This window comes from Chlamydotis macqueenii, chromosome 7 (genome assembly GCF_036417535.1).
Source record: "Chlamydotis macqueenii isolate bChlMac1 chromosome 7, bChlMac1.mat, whole genome shotgun sequence".
NCBI classification, from domain to species: Eukaryota; Metazoa; Chordata; class Aves; order Otidiformes; family Otididae; genus Chlamydotis; species Chlamydotis macqueenii.
Window position 1 is genome coordinate 1779949 of NC_141562.1, and position 20464 is coordinate 1800412.

General features: G+C 37.7%; 1 protein-coding gene across 3 annotated transcripts in view; it reads left to right on the forward strand.

The window, feature by feature from the left end:
• The window catches only part of KAT6B (lysine acetyltransferase 6B), a 112564-nt gene that overhangs the window by 4254 nt on the left and 87846 nt on the right, over window positions 1-20464 (forward strand). For all 3 annotated transcript variants that reach the window (XM_086752279.1, XM_086752280.1, XM_086752281.1), the window contains exon 2: window positions 1289-2168. In XM_086752279.1, the coding sequence (XP_086608405.1) occupies window positions 1548-2168 (621 nt within the window). In that variant the 5' untranslated portion in view covers window positions 1289-1547. The remainder of the gene's footprint in view (window positions 1-1288; window positions 2169-20464) is intronic.

A 20464-nucleotide genomic window follows, 5' to 3' on the forward strand; every position in this document is an offset into this window, starting at 1 on the left:
TGAAAATAATTTAGATTACTGCATTAATTCAGTTTATTTAGTATCTATAATTTACTCAAGTTTTAAACATGATTTAAATGCAAGATGACTTGAATAAGTGAATGAAAATGAGGTCCAAGATTTGTGTAATCATAGATATTATTGCTAGTTATAGGCTGCTTGCTGTAGCTTTATAAATGTAGTTTCAGATTAACTCAGTTTTAGATTTTGCTGTGAAGCTGGTGAATCTTCTAGACAACTAATTTATTGAGAATGAAGATTTTTCTGCTTCTGTTTTTTATTTATTTTCCTTCAATTTGAAGTAATTCCACAATTCTGTTTATGTCATCAAAAGTTCTCCCTCACGTTTTATGGCAGAAAAAATAATACCTCAGATATATTTATTTATTCATTAGATGACTACTGTCTTATTTTAATTTTTGTGATGCTTTTTTTAAACCTATAAACTCCTGATCAATCTGTTATTTTGAGTTTCTTATATAAGTTTTTGTAGCCAGTGACTTTTCTGTTGGAGTGATATCTTCCATAATAAGTAAAGAAAATTGTTTGCTAAACTGTGAGTCACTGAAACATATTTTGTCAATGTGACCTCTTTATTTGTCTTCATGCTGACAGTGTAAATGCCTCCTGTTACTTCATTTTCCTTTGTGTTCCTGAGAGTTTGTATCAAAGATACATACCTCTTTATTGCACATTTTAGGGTGAGAAGTGTGATTCCTTTCTAAATTCTTCGATACCTGGGTATTTATGAAGGGCATAATACTGGTGACTCAGTTCTGATATTTTGCTTTTTATTTTTCTGAGTTATATAATCAACATATGGTATGCCACTTAAAGACAGCATACTTAAAGAAATGGCAGTGGTTAACAATTTGGCTTTCATTGGTTGAGGATTGTGGTTTGGTTTTCTTTCTTTATTGGTTGGTTTGTGTTTTTGTGGTTTTTTTTTTTTTAAGTGCATATTTTCAGATCTCTTGCTGAATGGAAATTGTCCAACAAGTCAGTAATAGGTTAAGTGTTGGGGTGATGGAATTTAGGAAAACTGAACACACTAAATGTTATGAGAAGTAGAAGGATTTTAAGATTGCTTGTTTGGTGTAGGCTGGGAATTGGAGAACGTTCTGTATAATCTCACTGAGATTTTTGCATACTGCAGCATCTACAGTATGAATGCATGTTTGAATGTGTTTTGTTTCTTCTTACTACTTCAGTATTAATTGTGTTCTCTCCCTGTCTCTTTTTTTTGTTTTTGTTTTTTTTTTTTTGTTTGTTTTTCTTCTTTTTAAAGGTTACAACAAACTTTCAAGGATGTACCGGTATCATCACAAATGAATCCTTTCTACCTTTTTGTAATGGTAAACTAATTGGAAGTTTCAGTCCCTGCCTTTTCCGACTCCTCAGGATGGATATTTTTGAGATGCATCCAAGCAGTTTGTGGAATCCTTTGAGTTGTGTTTGAGGTGTGAACAGCCTCTCAAAGATCTGCTAAAAGCATAAGGAGAAACCTCTATGGGTAACCCTTGGCTGGAAACAATTACTGATCAACCATGGTAAAACTTGCCAACCCTCTTTATACGGAGTGGATTCTTGAAGCTATACAAAAAGTTAAAAAGCAAAAGCAAAGGCCTTCTGAAGAGAGAATATGTCATGCTGTTTGTGCATCCCATGGATTAGATAAGAAGACTGTTTCAGAACAGTTGGAACTTAGTGTTCAAGATGGTTCTATTCTTAAAGTTACCAACAAAGGCCTTGCATCCTACAAGGACCCAGATAATCCTGGACGGTTTTCATCTGTTAAACCTGGCACTATTCCCAAATCTGTTAAGGGATCTAGAGGAACCTGTAATGAGCTTCGTAATGTGGATTGGAATAAACTCTTGAGAAGAGCAATTGAAGGGCTTCAAGAACCAAATGGCTCCTCCCTGAAAAACATAGAGAAGTATTTGAGAAATCAAAATGACCTATCAAATATCTTCAACAATCCTGCCTTTCAGCAGAGATTGCGTCTGGGGGCCAAACGTGCTGTGAACAATGGGAGATTACTGAAGGATGGACCTCAGTATAGAGTGAATTATGGCAGTTTGGAAAGCAAAGGAGCACCAAAGTACTCCAGCACTTTCCCAGCTTCTCTTCCACCTGTCAGCCTTCTACCCCATGAAAAAGACCAGGTAAATCTGAAAAACAAGAGCAAATGTATTGTTCCTTGTTTATTTACCTAATGCAAAAATGATGATTGTTCTTTATTTACCCGTTTAAATGTATGTAAGTGAGGATATCTCAAAGATTCACGCAGAATCAGTTCTGGTAAAGAAAGTTTTCTTAGTTCAATTCTGCGTTGAATAGTTTGCACTTTGGATTTTCAGTAGATAAACAGAGCAGTAGGGAAGAATACAGCTGTGTGCTCCCTTCTAGGTGTGAGACTGTTCTGTCTTACCTAGCAGACTGATGTTGTTGAAATTTGCTATGTGGTTTGGTTGTGGCCTTTTACTTTCGTTTTATGCCTGGACCTAAAGATTTTCTTGTAGTTTGAACACCACTTGAAATACTACCAGAAGAACTCTTGATACTTAAGGCTGTTAGAATTATTATTCTTAGATATATTTGTGTCAGAGTGACAAATTGAGCTAAACTGCAGAATCCTCCTCTTATTTCAGTTTTGTTGGACTTCCTACATGGGTTTATTTTTGCTATTACTTGGGGCTTGTTTTCAGGTTAATTATTTACAGAGTTTAAGCCTTGAGGGAGAAGGAGGTGTCAGTGTTTTGTTTATGAAAGGATAGTGTCAAAGACATGTCTGTAGGTATTCTTTGATCATTCCCCATTTAGTATGGTGAATTGTTTTGATTTTTCAGTTTACTAGGGAAAAAAAACTAAGTGTTCTACTTGAATTGGATTACTTAGAATAGTTGTAGGTTGGTTTTTTTTCTTGTGGTTTTTTTTTTTTGTTTTTTTAATTCCCCTCCCGTCCCCCCCGCCCCCCTTCCCCTTCACTTCTCAGTGGTAAAGTCTGATGTCAGTTTTGGTGTGGAATAACCAAGACAACTTTGTTGTTAACACTTAATAATCAGAATAGAAATTCAGAAGTGTTCCTTACTGTGCAATTACTGTTGTAGCCATATACTATAAAGATTTAATTACTTGTAGTGATAAAGCTGTCTAAGTACTTTCAGAGATTCTTCTGTAATTCTGATACTCTAATGGCATAAAAAATTTGAAGGCCGGAGTGCTGAGCAGTCAAAATAGTTTAACACTATAATGCTTCATGTGAATTTTGTGGAAACAAAAATCTCCCTTGTTAGGCTGTCTACTGGGACTGGCATCTATTGGAAAGAATGTTAGTTGGGTCACAGTGCTGAAAGCCATTACTGCTATACTAAAACACTGGTATAAAGATAAATCTGTCTTTTAGAAGTTAGCCAAACAAATCTGTTCTCTAGCAAGTGCTTTGGCAAGAAATACGCCTTCATTTGGGTGCCTCAAAAGTAGCAGTGTGACTTGCGTGTTTAAAAACTGTTTGGCATAAACTTTCCCTGACAAAAATAGTTTGTGAGGTTGGTGAATCAGTAGTTGCATATCAGTGTAGTGCAGTGCTTTAGTTGTACTCATTGTGGCGCAGGTTACAGGGTGAATATATTTAGAGTAGGTTTGAATCCGGGTTTTTTTTTTTTTTTGCTGCTCTTCAAGCTGTATGGCTTTAAATACACTTCAAAGACAGTTCTGAAAGTAACTGTAAATAAGTGTCTCTATTATTGGGATGAGATTACATGTTCATTTGAAATTGGTAGTAGTTCATGAATGAGCAGAACACTGCAGGAAAACTGTTAAGCTGTTTTTATTGAAAGTATTTAAGGGGCAGTGTAGGGCATGTCAAGATTTATTTATTGAAATCTGTACAATAAAATGTAGCCAACTGGCATCTCAGGAGTGGCTAGTCTTGGAAGAGATTGGTGTATTTTAAAGTTTCTTTTGGCTGTTTATATAGCTAGCACAGGCGAGAGCTGGTTTTTTTTGTTCGTTTGTTTGGGTGGCTCTTTGTGTGTGTTTGGGTTTTTGGTTTTTAAATAATAGAGGTGAACTTCAGGTATCTCTTCTGTTGACTTTCCTTGAGGAGAAGAAAGAACAGGAGGATGTGCAGAAATCTGTTTAGATGACTGTGGAAGTTTGAGTAATTTTAACTTTTTAAATGCATAATTCACATCTCATTATGATAAGACAGGTAAAAGATTCAGTGCATTAGAAGTGCATCAGAGCTCTCTTTTTGGCAATCTGAACTTTCACACTCATAGTACCAAATGCAGACTCTGAACCTTTCTTCCTGAGTGAGTAAAAGATGATCGAAGAAATATAGTACTGCCTGTGGATGGAGGGGTTTGTGGGTTTTGTTTTCGTGTAGGTTTTTTTTTTCGTGTTTTCCTTCTCCATCCTCCACTCCCCGCTCTCCCTCCTCCGCACCCAAGGCGTCAGAGTATCTAGCGCACTGAGAAGATAGATACAGTTGCAATGCAGTGCCACTGTAGTTAGTTTTGCAGACCTGAAGCCTTGACTGTGTTAGGGGAGTGTTTTGCACTTCATTAAGTACCTATGTGGGAAAGGGAGCTGGAAGTGCTAAATTTTCCTCTTGGTGGTGGTGATGATATGGAGCCGCTTTTCTTGTCTTTGTATTAACTGGGTGATCCAATGCAACTAGATATAGTGCTCTTGTTTCATTAGATGTAGAAATAGCTGCAGTTGGTTACAGCAATATAGCTTGTATTGCCATGTTTCTTCCTGTTACCCACAGACCTGGAAAGAAGCATTTGTGTAAAAATGGTATGTTTCCTTCAAGTGTTATCCTGACTTTTCTGGATTTGGGCAAAAGTGTGTAAAGAGTTACAGGAAGAGGAAGTGTACAGTTCAGTTGTTTGAATCTTCTCTTCTTCCACCCCTCTTCATTCTCTGGCGTGTGGAGGGGTTGCTTTTTCGCTTCTGTATGGAAAGATACAAGCTCATAGGAAGGACAGATTCCCTTGGAAGGTCAGTAGCTGTCAGCAGCCATTTGGTGTCTAGGCTGTACATTGTATAAAGTGTAATGAGTAGTATAAATTGCATTTCAAAAGGACATCACAGTTATCCTAAATATTCTGGTGGTTACATTAAGGTAAATACTTACTTGATGCGGACAGGTAACTTGAATCAAAGCACTTCAAAAGATGCCTGTTGTAAAGTGTTAAATTGTTGTGCTGAAGGAACTGACCAGCCTCAAGCTAGAGGTGGAGCTGCCTTAACAAGGAAGGGAAACTGAAAACATTGGTGTCCGTAAGGATGAAGATTTGTAATGTTTCTTTTCTTTCCTGCAAATAAAAAACAAACACACACACATAAGAAGGCAGAAAAGGATGAAAATTTGTTGCTCTTGTGCACTTCATTATATTGCAGTGCATAGTTTTAAGAATTTAACTGCTCTTATGTGTTCTTCCTTATGTTCAGACTATCTTGCATAGATATCTTCTCTGTTACGCTTCACACCTTTTCTTGCCCAGCATCCTCTGGAAAGGGCTATAGGGGTATGTTAATCAGAAAATGCAGTGTAAAAATGGGTAACGTAGTAGAAAAGGATATGAACAGAGAGAAAAGTCAACCTGAACATTTTGAGTGATACTCAGCTTTTTGATAAGCCTTTGATGCATTGAAATACATTTCTGAAAATGCAGCAGTAAAGTGGTATTTAAAATTTATAGTTAGTCTTTAAACAGGTGTTTAATTTATCTTTAATGGCGTCTGTTGTAGAATGGCAATATGGGTGGTCTTTTCTGTGTGCGTGTGCTGTGGTGTTCCTTGTTTTCCTTGTCACTTGGACTAGCACTAAGAAGGCTCTCCAGTTTGGGAACTACATGAAACTTACTAGGGCTTAGGAGTTAGCCATCTCCTGAATGCAAATGCTGTGTGAATATAAAGCTGAAGAAGTAGATGTTTGTAGCTCTTTATTTACATACTTTTAAACATAATTTAAAAGGATAAATTCAGCTTTAAAAGGTGAAGAGGCAGTGGCTATTATAAAGTTTTCAGAGGGTTGTGGGAATGTGTGGTATATCTCAGTAGTTGCATCTCTGCTATATTCAGAATAATTACCGCTTAGAGTATACTTTGAAAGATTCAGTGCAAATGGAGATGACTTGATCCTTAATATATTTTCTCGGTTCTCCTGAACCCTTCCTTGAACAGTTCAGCGACTGTATTAATAGTTGTTTCCATCTGAATCTTGGCATGAAAATTTTTATTAGCTTCCCTTTTCACTTTCAGTTTGTCCTTCTAAGCTGACTTTCATGCAAAATCAAAATTGTTTTATTGATTTTTCATACTCTGAAGTCCTATCTAATTTTATTTTCACTGGCCTACGTACATTTAGCTTTTCAAAGTGTAACTTGGCATGGGTTGAATTTCAGTTTTCTAGTGTAGAGCTTGTGCCAGTGCAGACACTGGGTGTTCCTCCTTCTGTCTTTCAGGCAAAGGGCCAATCTATAGAGAATTGCTTTTTTGGCATCCAGGCTCCTCCCTGCTCAGTTTTTCAGCTTCCTGCCTTCCTGTGGGTAGGCAGCAAGAGACTGTTGGCTGAGATTTCTTTGCTTGCTCTACCTTATTTCTTCTGGCCTCTGAACTTTACACTGAGCAGAAGCAGAAAAGTTAGGCAGAAGGGAAGTGCTACACAATCGATCTTAGGATTTACACATAAGAGAATATTTATAATGCTTTAGTTTGGAGCTGGCTTTATGTGGAGTCTGTGCTCCTGAGGATGAGTCTGAGCACCAAAATACAGTGATAGGTAAGTTGCTGTAAGAGAGTGTCTGCAGTGCTACAGTTGAGGAGGCTGTAGACAGGAAAAGGAAATGTAGGCTTGAACTTTGTCAATCCATAAAATACTGTTGTCTTTAGAGACAACCTGTGTTTCACCCCTTGAAATGTCTTCATATTAACAAAAGGCTGAGGAATACTAGTGTTACTTGCCAAACACTAACTGTCATGTTTGTGCTTCTCAATTCACAAGATACCTTACTTTCTTGAAAGTATGGCCTGCACCTCAGTTGGAAGTTCTGGGGTGATTGTTAGGTGCTGCTGCTCTCTCATTTCTCTGCTATCCCTGTAGCTCTTGAAATGCTAAAAGTACCAACTCCATGCATAACCCAAACCACTTAAAAATGGATCGTATTCACATTTGAGATACTGGAGCTTATCAGAAATTGAAGAATGACTTACCCTATCTTTTCAGCATTTAAAACTGAAGTGGAAAAGTTTTGTCATCCCATATTATAGAAAAGCAGCTCATATCACTGTAGGTAGATATATCAGGCTTTCGGGGCTTTTTTGTGTTTTACCATTTGGCACGTTTGGATCAAAGAAGCATACTTGCAATAGTTTTATTGAATTATATGGTGTGAGGGAAATGAAAAACTGCTATTTCCTGAGTTAGATTGGTCTACTCCTTCTTCACAAGGTGAGTCGGAGGGAGGTTGGGTTCCAGTTTCTAAAGTTGATGACTTAGTTTCTGCAAACAGGTCGTCTGTTTGCAGTTTCCTATAGAACCATCAGAAGACCCTAATCATCTTTTTTTTTTCCCTGAGCTGGATGCTTCGGAACATAGTTCTGCATGATGTGCTCATGATTCTTCTTTACTGGGGTGATTTCAAACTTTGTATCACAAGCTGTTTAATCCCAAGGCCAGCTAAAATTTGATTCTCTTAGTAATTTCTCTTCAAAATTAATTGATGTTATGTACTGCAGTGAGTCCTGTATTGAAAGTGACAGCAATGAGTTAAAGATATCCTGTGTACTTCCAGCAGTTCCGTTTGTGTTTGTTCACATGTGCCATATTCTGTGAACTCTTGTGTCTTAACTGGGGGAGACATTTGATTCCTAAGCTACAGTTAGAGGTTGTACTCTTTGCATTTTTCCTCCAATATTAATTTCTCTTCAATTACTCAATACATGGATATCTCCTGTGCCAAGATTCCTTCTAGAATATAGAAATAGCAGAAGTAGACATAAGGAGAACTACCTTGAATATTTTGTTAGTGCTGTATTCTTACCTATCTTAAGTGTCTTTCCTCTTCTATGTTCAGTAATAATGATAGTCTTGACTCGGTTTTTTTTTCTGTGGCAGTTGAAATGCGTTATCAATTCCATTTTGTTTCTTGGTGTTGCAGGAACTTTGTTATAAAAGAGGTGATGAATAACCTTGATAACTTGCAGCTGAGATTATCTGCTATTTTTTGACACTTTTTTTTTTCTTGACAAAGATCACCAGGTGTAGATCAACTGCTAATCAACTGTAGTTTACCAATTAAGTGGTTGGAAATGGCAAAAGACTGACTTTTAAAAGAATGTCAAACTAGCATTTAGAAAAGAGTTCCTCAATTGGTGTAAAAGACTTCACAACTTAGAATCCATTTATGGTCCTGTTATCATCTTCCTTCAAAGGGCAACTCTCTTTGTATTCAGGACTATATTTGTCCGGGTATGAGGACAGACCCATAGTTCCTGTGATTGTGATTCACGTCAGGACACTAGGACTTTCTGGAACCAAATGGGAGGAGTTGCTGTTCTGTGCTGGAGCAACACTATTATAGGGCTCAGGTTGTGGCTGTAGAATTTTAAGGATGACACGTAGCAAATCAAGCACCGCTTAGCTGACAGATCCACTGCTGTCCTTTGTGGTTACCTGATAAGAGACTGGCTAACTTTTAAACTAGTATGATTTCCTTCTGTTGCAAAATCACTGGTGTGTTTATTTGTTGTTGTTGGTATTGCCTGTTTGCTTATATCCCTCCTCATTGTAGGAAATTATAACTGGTGTCACTTGGATTTTTTTTATGTGGGTTGTGTTTGGTGTTTTGTTTTGTTGTTTGTTTTTTTTTCTCTCTCTAGATTCTTGCAGAAGAGCTTGAAGTTTCAAGCTTGCAGGCACAGGTAACCTTCTTGCAGTGTGAATGGTGTGAACTGTTTAAGGGATGTTTGTGTAGGCAACTGCAGGGCTGCTGCATTTAGTTCTGGGTGAGTCATTTTGTTTCTGCGTATTATGGTGACTTCAGGTTGCACTGTAGAGAAGATGTTACATAAGAAAAAAGTCCTTGAAGGAGGGAAACTGCAGACTTGCAGGTTGTCAACTCTTGTGTCTTGTCTCTGCAGTAATAGTTACAGATGTGCAGGAATTTCTGCTTTCTCAAGTGTTTCGGCTCTAGAGGAGCAGAGACTCTCATTTATCTCTCCTTGCAGTTGTGGTGGTACAGCTACCACATCAGCTACCACTTAATGCAGTACTAGGTGGAGCAGGGTTGAGACTTCTGTTTTTAATTACAAGCAGCGCTCTGGCACAGCAGAAAAACTGTGTATGATCTCAGCAAAATTGTCTGGGAAGCGTGGCTGATGTTTCCTCGTCTAGGAAGAATCCTTAATAGAAGTGGTGGCTAGCATAAGCTGGGATAAGTTTGCCACACGTTTTCCACATGCTTTTCAGCACTTAATTTAATCACCAGTGGTGTTTTGAAGTTGGCTTCAATTTCAGAGCTGTATTTTTTTCAAAATGGTGAAAATGACTAACTGCAGTTTTAGGAATTAATTTTTACGTAATGTACATGTAGCCATGGCAACATTAACTAGCAGTTGGCTCAGTAAGAGAGAAATGTTAGTGGCACCTGTGTTTCAGATATTGAGTAGATATAGTTCTTAACTAACAAATAAGCGGGTACAAGTAATAGTTGAAAGGAGTGTAGTCAAGATAAAATTCTATACATCTATGATAATTCTTTTGTATTTGTGTGGGACTGTTGTGTTAAAGCACCTCCTTTGACACTATCCATTAGGTGATTGTAGTGAAGATGAAGACTGCTATTTCTCAAATGGCAAAAGAATGAGAGTTAACTGACACAAGTTGCAGCAAATGAAATTGCAGATAAATGAAGGAGAAAATCCTTTATAGTGAGGATGGAGAGACATGGAAGAGGGGCTTGGAGTGGCTGTGGAATCTTCATGGTCAGAGCTTGATTAGGCAAAGTCCTGAGCGACCTTGGGGAACATTTGAGTCTGGTCTGGTTCTGAGTGGTGTTCCAGAGGTCTCTTGCAGTCTAGAGTATTCTATTTAAACTTGAATTGAAAGTTTATTTGCTCCTTGTAAATGTTGGCTAATAAAACAAATTATAGTTTCTTTATGCAAAACTATGATGATGAAGATTTGCAAACAGCTGCATCAAATAGCCGAAGTTTAAGCTAAAGAAGTTTTAAGAGGGATGGAAGCTTCACCTGGGAAAGCCATTGCTAAAGAACTCGATGTGTTTATAAGCTGCTAGGCTTCATTTAAATTCCACTGTTATGTTGTGTTGATACTTCATCTGGTGCTGCTTGGAGAACTGTCCTTTATATTGGTAAAGGACAGATATATTGGTATATCTGTAAAAATGTGAGTAATACCTAACTTGCAAGTAGTGTGGAATTCTCTAAAGTGCTTAGCATTAGTGGATAATGAGTACTAGCTACCAAAGGGATTATACAAAAATACAGTTCGAGGGTGATGAAAAAGGCTTTGTTTGATAAGCCAAAAAAATTCTCAAGACCAAAATAATCTCCATTATAATCACTGAACTTAGTTAGCTAACAAATCCTATGCTTATAAAGGCTGCTGTATCTATCCCTTCTGTTCCAGATTTAAAAGATACTCAGCTTTCATTTCCTACTTTGTCCTCTTTTTGTTCTCTGATCACTAGTATACCTGCTGTAGGCATCAAGTTAACAAGAATGTGTTAGTGGTAGAGGGAGAGGACAGTATATTGACTCCTGCAAGTAGGTATTTTGTTATTGCTGAGTTTATAAATATTCACGTGGAGTTTTATGTAATAAATGACAGGCTTATACATAAACATGGTCTTATCTGGTCTGAATAGTCTTGATCTGCCTTAAACTATCCAACTCCTATGTCCCCTCTTTATCCAAAATTGAGTATCACTGAAAACTTGTTGATGCTGTTTTAATGCTTCTTTAATATTGGAAAATTGTGTAGTAAAACCAACTTATTTTCACGCTGGCACACATTCTGCTGATTCAGCAAACCAAGCTTTCAATCATGTTTCAGATATTAGAGGTGTTTTCTGAAGGTCTAAAAATTATAAATAAGTCAATAAATGACTAGAGAGAGACAATCACAGGGTAGATTCTCAAGTTAGATAGCCGCATATGGTACGTGCATACAGGATGGTCTGTTGATGTGCTTGTATATGCATGAGTCTAACTAAATGAAAAAGTACTGGTGTTCATACTGTCTTAGAAACCAGTGACTTGTTCTTCTGTGGCCATTTTAAAGAATTCTTGTTGGGTCACTTGACATGCTTGTCTACCATAATCCTCAGGAACAAAATTATTGGTACTTAAGACAAATTTTAAACTGCTACATTTGTGAAAGGGACAGCTGCTTTTGTAGTCAAGCAATTCCTCCTCTTTACATCTGTGCATTTAACTTTACTCTCTTGTGATTAAAAGTCAAAGATAAAACATGGAATGCAGTAGCTGTTGGAAAAAGAAAATAATCCTGGCTTTAGCTAGTCCTTCTGCATCCATTGAAAACTATTTAAGAACTAGGAGTCTGAAAACATGAGTTCTGTTCTGGGCTTGGCCACTTGGCATTTATGTGGTGATGGGCAGTTGTTTTCATTTTATGCATTTGCGCACTGTATTTAAAAAGGTGAGTAGCTGCTCATCTTGCAGGCATGTTTTCAGCTTCCCAGTAGAGAATCTTAGAAGTCTTTCCAGATCTGAGCGTGAGGTAGATAGTAGGAGTCTGTTACTTGGAATAATAAACCATTGGAGGAATCTTCCTCTCTGTTCCCTGCTTCCTGTATTCCTCTGAATTCAAGATGGTACGTTAATTCTGCCTGTGAGTTTAAGGAAATAATTGCGGCTGCTATTCATCCTGAGATTGATAAATTTTGTTTTATGTCTGCTATGATACTAGTGGTGAGAGAGGGATGTACTGGAATTTTGTTTGGTACTTCACTTTCTTATTGGTATCTCTGCCTTCTTAAGTAATGCTTTCAACATGTTTATTAGACACCTTCAGCCTGTTACGGAAAAAATATTGATAACTTACAGAGTTAGGCTAGAAATAAAATGGATTTATTGGTTTTTATTTTAATAAACCTGCTGGAGTTGGCTTTATTTGAGAAAAATGACAGCTGGCAGCTCTATTCTGCTTAAGAAAACAAAATAAAAACTGGATGTTAAAGCTTGATTATGCGAACATGCCTTATTTAATTTTCTGTATCTAGCTCTAAATAGAACTACCCATTATCTCCTAACATAAAGTTGAATCTTAATTATTTTTATTATTTCTTTCTCAGTATTGGGTTTGGATGTATTTTGAAGAGACCTCTGAAAGATCTGGTTTCTAGAGAAGAGCTACTGATATAGCTGAAGAAAAAACTTTTTCCCTCTCCTGATCTCTGTCTGGTGATACAATTCTAATTCGCTTGATATTTTGCTGTTACAAGTGAATTTCACTAAAACAAGTGATTTAAAAAATTTTTTTAGAAGTTTTATATGGAATTTACTTGTAAAGCTTGATGCCTTAAAATCTTGTTTTTTAACTTAGAGTTAGTTAAGATATTTATATCTTCGTGTTCTTAATTGGAGAACAAAAGTAACTTTCTCACTCCTGCGTAACAGGGTAGGGAATCCTGAAATAGTTTTAGTACCTTGAGTCTCTTATTTTGCTTTTCCTGTCAAAATATTTATCTTAGTTTTTAGCAGAGCTGTGTCTTACCTTTGAATTTCTGACAACAGCCTTAATAGTGGATTTTTTCCACTCCTTACCACACATGCATTTTGTTTACATCACTGTTACTGACATTGCCAAGCCAGTGGCTTTAAATAAGATTCACTTTTGTCTTTTATGTGCACAGCTATAATGACTCCCATTGTTACTACTTTCTTAAGCCATGACAACTTGATTTTTTTTTTTTTTTTAAGTATGTATTTAATAGATTTTACCAATTGGAGTAGACACCTGTTTGGAGATCAGCAGTAATCAAAATCACTGAAGAAAAAATTGTTGGCTCATGATGCATCTAAAATACTTCTGGAAGTTCAGCTTCTTTTTAGCTGTTGCTAAGAGATAAATTTTCATTGACATGAGGGATGTGAGGACATGTCAGCATGCTACCAGTTGTTTTATAGGCCGTTAGCTCTGCCGCCTTGCAGATGGTTGAAAAACTCTTGGTAGTGGGTAAATGTGTGCTGATTATCTCATCGAATTAAGGTAACCTTTTGTTGTTCATTGAATTCTGCAGACCAGACACTGAGCAGCTGCTCTACTGTTGGATTCTGGATTTAGTGAATACAAAGATTATGCTAAAGGGTATTTAGTCCTGTTGCAGGTACGGTGTTGGAGCACTGTAAGAATTTTTTTATTTAATACTACCTTTGATGTGTTAGTTAGCAGGGCAATCCAATAAGGTATTATCTTCAACACTTTGACTAAACTGTATTTTCCAACTTTGTTGTCATCACATGCTCATTGGTATTTTAAAACTTTGGAAGTAGGTCATAGAGAGAGATTTCAAAGAGCTGTTGTTTTTTCCTCCCTCTTACTTCTCTTCCTCTGCCTTTCTTAGTGATGTGAAGGGAAGTAGCTCTTGTTTCTGTCTGCTTGTTGTATTAAAGTTTTGGGTGTTTGTTTGTTTGGTTTCCCCCCCCCCCCCCCCCCTTCCCTAGGAAGTCTAATTTGATACTAGCTCATGTGGTAAATACCACTTAAAACTAATTAGTAGTTTATTGATGAGACTTGCCTCAAAAACAGTTTAAGCAATCTGATTATTATAAAAGTGATAAATAATCTGTTTAACTATTTTGGATTACACTTGTGAGTGCACCTCATCTATTGGAGGGTATATTTAAAGGTGATAGTTCACTGTCATGTTAAAACTTGCTTGTAAACTTGTTTCCCCACCCTTTTGAAAAACAAATTAGTAGGCAGAATTATATTTTCAGTTAGATTGCTTTTATTAAAGACTGTTTTCAAGATTTAAATAAAAGAATTCGTTTCTAGAATGAATTTGGAAAGGAGGAAGCAATCGAAGCATTCTCCACGTAAAACTTAAATGATTTGGATTGCAGAAAACAAACACTTCAAGATTGTTAGACAGTGTTTACAGACTTTTCAAAAACAGTAAGGTCTTCAGATCAGTAGTTTTTGTCAAAGAAAATTCCGGTTTGTAAGGATCTGAAAGGTGGGTTTTTTGAGAATAATTCTATTCCTTTGGAAATGCAATGGATAAAATATAATTAGAGTAAGAGCTTGTTATAGCAACTATATATAAAAGGGTATACCTTTATTACTGTGCTGTATTGAAGAGGGTAATATACTCTTTTCTGTAACATAATAATGGATTGAGGACTTCAGGTATCTTCTAGGAAGCTGCTTTCTCAAGCCGGAGAGATCTCTCAAATCAGAGAGATTTAGAAATAGATTAAAAGTAACTATATTTGGTATTACAGTACCTCTTTGCCAGGGTAAGAGGTAAAGACAAGAGCGCTAAGAGTTTAAGGGCCTATGTTTAAGGGTCATTCTCTAATGCACCTTACAGGAGAAAACATTTTTGAGATCCAGTTTAGGTAAATCTTCCGCCCCCTGTAAAGGGAAAACAAAGTGTAACTTTGACTTTATTCTTAAGTGTGGGAGGGTTGTTGTTTGTGGGGTGTGGTGGTGGGGTTTTTTTTGTTTGTTCGTTTTTTTATCAAGTATATAAGGTTTTAATGGCTTCTTAGATTTCCTCCCAACTTTCAACCCAAATCATATGTACTGGTTAGACTTCTGTCAGTAAATATTTGTCCATCTTCAATGCAGTTTCAAGAAGTATTTGGCTGGTTTTGTTGAAAATACATTGTTGAAAAACTACGAAGCCTATTTTGATATCAGGATTATAATGAAAAAAATTATTAAAAATCAGTATTTGAAGTAAAGAATTGAGAAGTTAATCTGTTTTTGAGTGAATTTTATTTGTTATATAAAATTATAGTAAGATGAGCACATGACATTCTGAAGAAATCTTTGCAGGAAGCCTGGGAGCTGAAATGTTTACCCTGCTGTAAAAATACCACAGTCAAATGATTCATCTTTGAAATTATGTAAAAAAGGAAGTAGCTTGATATTTATTTGATTACCCTCAATGTATTTTTGCCCTAAAAATCAAATTAGTTTCCATTTCTGAATGTAGTATTAACACTTAGGTGGAATACATTCCATCATAAATGATTGTTTGAAATAGCTTCTCAAACTGAGGAAATGGCTCTTCTGTTGTACACAGTGGAATTTTTTGTAGACTTTTTTTTTCCCCTTCCCCTTCTAGTTTACTGAAATGCTGACATCTAACTCCAGTACATTTCCAAGAATTCCTCTGCACTTCTGTTAAATATCTAACATGTTTCTCTTATGACCTGGTTCGTGTTTTGAAAGTTAATCATGCTCATAGGGTATAAAAATCAGAGATACTGTCATAGAGAAATAGCTTTTAAAAGTGGTCTGCTTAGCATCTGTGTGTTTGCCCCAGTGTTAAACCTAACTATTGGATGATAGTATGTATGAAAATGAAGTCTTTCAACTCTTAGCAACCTTTCTTAGAATGTATTGAGTGACAAAGATAAACTGATAATTCATGTTTTCTTCAGGTGAACCAGACCAAAATATAATAGCTCATGTAGTGGTATCTTTCAGTTGTGAGGAACTGTGGCCTCACAGGAGACAAAGATGAAGATACACAGGCTGCATGACAACTTCAAAAGTACCAGCTTCTAGTATCAGAGTTCAAAATGACAGCTTACAGCACAGCCTTGCATACAGCACTGTTTCTTGGTGATGGTACACTGTGGCCAAAAACAGCACAGATAAGCATTGTGCATGCTTGTTGCATCTTGGGAAGTTTTAGTCGGTTATGTGATCTAACAGTCCCATTCATCGCAGGTCTTTTAAAGACTTGAAGTAAAGGGTAGTTGCTTTTGGGTGGCTTTTTAGTAAAATATTTCAAAATGCTACCCTGAAGTCAGGAAAAACCCCTGACTTCTTAATGTTAAATTTAAACAGTTTTCTTGGAGGGAGTTTCATCAGGAGGAGGTACCACAGGGAATATTATGTCACACTTTATTGAAAACAGCCTGTTAGACCATAAAGCCAGTAAGCGAGGGTAATTATATTCTTAATTTGGGCTGGTATTAGCAGAGGTACAGTGACAAATGTTTTGATACAGGCAAAATAGCAGCAGGGAAGAAAGACTTAAAACTGCATTTCAAACTAAGATGGCAGCTATTGCTTGTAAAGAGCCGTATGAATGGGTGTTTCTTCTCATGAAGTCTGTTGATACTTTGACTTTTACATAGAAGTAAAAATACCAGTTTTGCTAAGAGTTTTTAAAGTAGTACTACAAGAAAGTAATGTTTATGTTTTATTTGCAGTTTTAACTCATTTGTATTCACAAAAAAAAGGAAATACTTAATCTACAAAAGTGTTTTTCTTAGTAGATTTATTAAATTCCATCACAAGTCTATTTGATACAACTTGTACTTGCTGTCAACCACCTTCTGTGGTTGTTACCTCAGAAGACAGGTTTGCTATTTATGCTGTATGCATGGCTTTCCGTTTCTTAAGTGTGGGTTCCAATTACTTTTCAGGCTTTTCTAATAGCAGAATAATCTAGAACAGATAACCTGCTTAGTGAAAACAATAGCAAAACATTGATTACTTTTTTCTTGTGGTGGTTGTTTTTAAAAAATACTTTTTATGCTGACTTAGTCAAAGTGCATTGAAGTACAATGAGATTGGTGTTTGTTGTTTAGCCTCATCGGTGTAAAACTTCAGGCAAAAGCTATAGTAAGTACTTGATTAGCAGCTTCTATGGAGGTACTAAGAAGGGTCCTGTCTGAAAGTGGGAGGCAGTAACATATAATCTATGTAAAACTTGTTCACACTGCATACAATTCGGGTAAATTCTTAGGATTTCCAGTTTACCAGTTTGTATTCAGACTCTCTACTTCTGAGATGCTATCAGCATCAGTGAAAACAGTGTACTGTGGTTTTTTTTGTTACTTCTGTAGTCACTTTGAATGCTTCTTCAGAGTGCAATTTGTGTTAGTGACTGCCTAATTAGCACAAGTGATAGATGAGGCCCAAATATTGTGTCAAGATGGACAGATCTCATTCTCTCTCTTCTACATTTGTGCCAAGTTGAGCAGTGTTCATTTGTCTGTACAGCCATTCCTGCACTTTTCCCATGCGAGGACCTTAACTGATAAGATCTTAACGTGGCTTTTGTGGTTTCACTGCTTATAATTAGGGGAAGGAAAAAGCCAACTATTATGTGAATTTACCACTGTGGTATAGGACACAGCACAGTTCGTGCTGTTTCCTGTCATGTCATAATCTGTATTAGGTTCTTTCGCAGAGTTATATATTTTAATATTTACCGTAAAATAATTTGAGGAAATGGGAAGCACACATGGTAAGTGTTGGAGTCTTCATGTGCTGAAGGAGGAATTGGGTTTGTGTGGCAAGGTTTTGGTAGCTGGAGGGTCTCTAGGGGTGGCTTCTGTGGAAGGTGGCTTCTGGGAGAAGCTGCTAGAAGCTTCCCCTATGTCTGATAGAGCAAATGCCACCCAACTCCAAGAAAAGCCTGCCAGTGGCCAAGGTCAAGCCAATCAGCAACAGTTGTAATGCCTCTCTGATAAAATATTTAAGAGTGGGATGTGGGGGGAAATCTGGGCAACTGCAGCTGGAGAGATGTCAGAATGTGAGAAACAGCCCTGTAGACTTCCAAGGTCAGTGAAGGAGGAGGAGGAGGAGGAGGAGGTGCTCCAGGCGCAAGAGCAGAGATTCCCCTGCAGCCCAGGGGCCACATGGTGAGGCAGGCTGTCCCCCTGCAGCCTGTGGAGGAGCAGAGATCCACCTGCAGCCCGTGGAGGACCCCATCCTAGAACAGGTGCATGCCCGAAGGAAAGTTTGTGGTTGGAGCAGGCTCCCGGTAGGACCTGTGGAGAGAAGAGCCCATGCTGGATCAGGTTTGGTAGGACTTGTGACCCCATGGGGGACCTGTGCTGCAGCAGTATGTTCCTCGGGGACCACACCCTGTGGACGGGACAACTGCTGGAGCAGTTTGTGAAGAACTGCAGCCCATGGGAAGGATTCACTGGAGAAGTTTGTGGAGACCTGTGTCCCGTGGGAGAACTCTGTGCTGGAGCAGGGGAAGAGTATGAGGAGTATGTATTTTTTTACAGTGAGAGTTGTAGAGCACTGGAACAGGTTGCCCAGAGAGGTGGTTGATGCCCCATCCCTGGAAACGTTCAAGGCCAGGTTGGATGAGGCTCTGAGCAACCTGATGTAGTGGGGATGTCCCTGCTCCTTGCAGGGGGGTTGGACTAGATGACCTTTGAAGGTCCCTTCCAACCCTAGCCGTTCTATGATTTTATGAGGAGTCCTACTACTGAGGAAGAAGGAGCAGCAGAGACCATGTGTGATGAACTGACACCAACCCCCATTCCCCATCCTGCTGTACTGCTTGGAGGGAGGAGGCAGAGAAAATCAGAAGTGAAGTTGAGCCTGGGAAGATGGGAGCGGTGAGGGCAAGGAGTTTTAAGATCTGGTTTTATTTCTCATTATCCTACTCTGATTTCATTGGCAGCAAGTTAAATTAATTTTCCCCGAGTTGAGTCTGTTTTGCCCATCATGGTAACTGGTAACTGAGCTCTCCCTGTCCTTACCTCGACCTATGAGCCTTTTGTTATATTTTCTCTCCCTGTTCAGTTGAGGAGGGGAGAGAGAGAGTAGCTTTGGTGGGCACCTGGCGTCCAGCCAGGGTCAACCTCCCACGTTTCTCACCTTTCTGTTTCACTGGCACTAAAATCTCCCACCCACCCACCTACCTTCCACCGTCAGTTTACACAGCTTAAAAAAAAAAAATAGCTGGCTTAATGCCTTGAATACAATGTGTGTATTTCTTGACTAGAGCAGAATTGACTGGAAAATACAGGCTTAAGGCAGTGCTTAAGTTTCCAAAGCCTTGGGAAGGGACTGATGAGTCCCATCTATGGTAGGTTGTGCTGCAGGGTCTGCAGTGGCAGTAGCACAGGTGACGCTTTAGAATAGGGCTATCTTGTGTGTTTGCTCAAGTGCTCAAGTTTTTATAGCTGGATTAAAATAATCTTTCTTTGATTGTGGTTATAACATGGGATTAAATTGTGACTAATTTAAATAGATAATCAATTAGAATAGAATCAAAAGACCAAGTGAATGCAGTGAAAATAGTTTTTTAGAGCCTAATGCTAAATTATTCTGACTCAGAGAAGATTCTGTCTTGAGAGATGTCATGCAGATACTTGAGGATGGAAAAGCTTTTATCTAGATTATAGGAGAGAGCTGTTTCTGCAAACAAATAAACAAAGGTGGGGTTTTGTTAATAAAACATTACTCAGAACATTACTGATTTATTCTGCGGAAGCACTTCTGTGGCTTTAGGTTTTTTATGTTTGATGCCTGGAATAATTTACCTGATTTAAGAAGATCCTAACTCTTTTCCAGGATATAACAAGTTATAAAGTGATGTTTCCTTATAGAGGACCAAGCTGTTATCCCTAACTTTATCCGTATATGATCTTAACTAATGTATGCTGGTAACTAGCTTGGAATTTGTTTTGTGGTCACTGATTACAGCAATCTGAAGACTAGCCTCACTAGCTGCCTTATCCATCCCTAAAGTATACGTTTCTGTTAAGATTGTCTTGGTTGAATTTGTGTCATGAATACAAATAATTTGAATCTTTTTAATGGAGTGCTAAAAACTTCCTGTTTCGTGCCTAATATTCTGCCACAAAGGTCAGTTTCTTCCTCCAAAGTTAAAGCATGCTGAAATTGTAAGACTACATAATTAACATACTGTTCTTGTGCTGTAAGGCTTTGCTGGAAGTTTGCTTTTGTATTGTAGCAGAATAACACAAATACGTGTCATAACTGATACACTGATAAATGATAAAATCATTTATGTTAAATGATTAAAAAAACTGGCCTGAAAGAAAAGGTGCTGTACTACAGAACTCAGTTATACTGCTATCCTGTTATTATGTGGCCGTCCTGTAGAACTGGGTGAGCCATTTGCTTTGGTTTTGAAGACTTCCTGAATTTGGTCATACAGATTTTTATGTGCAACATCCATAGTGGTCTTAAGTATTGCCATTCTTTTCTGGAGTGAAAACCTGAAGTATCTTTAATGGTGCAAAACAGGAATGCCAAATCAAAACTTAAGTGCAGTGTACAGGTTTTGAGGCAAAATCTTCCCTCCTACTCTCTTTTTCCCTTTCCCCATGGATTATATAGCTTCAATTGAATGATGCTTCCATACCAGCAACCATACCAGCAGATACTCAAGACACCTTTTCAACTGTCATCAGTACTGACTGGCACCTACCTGTG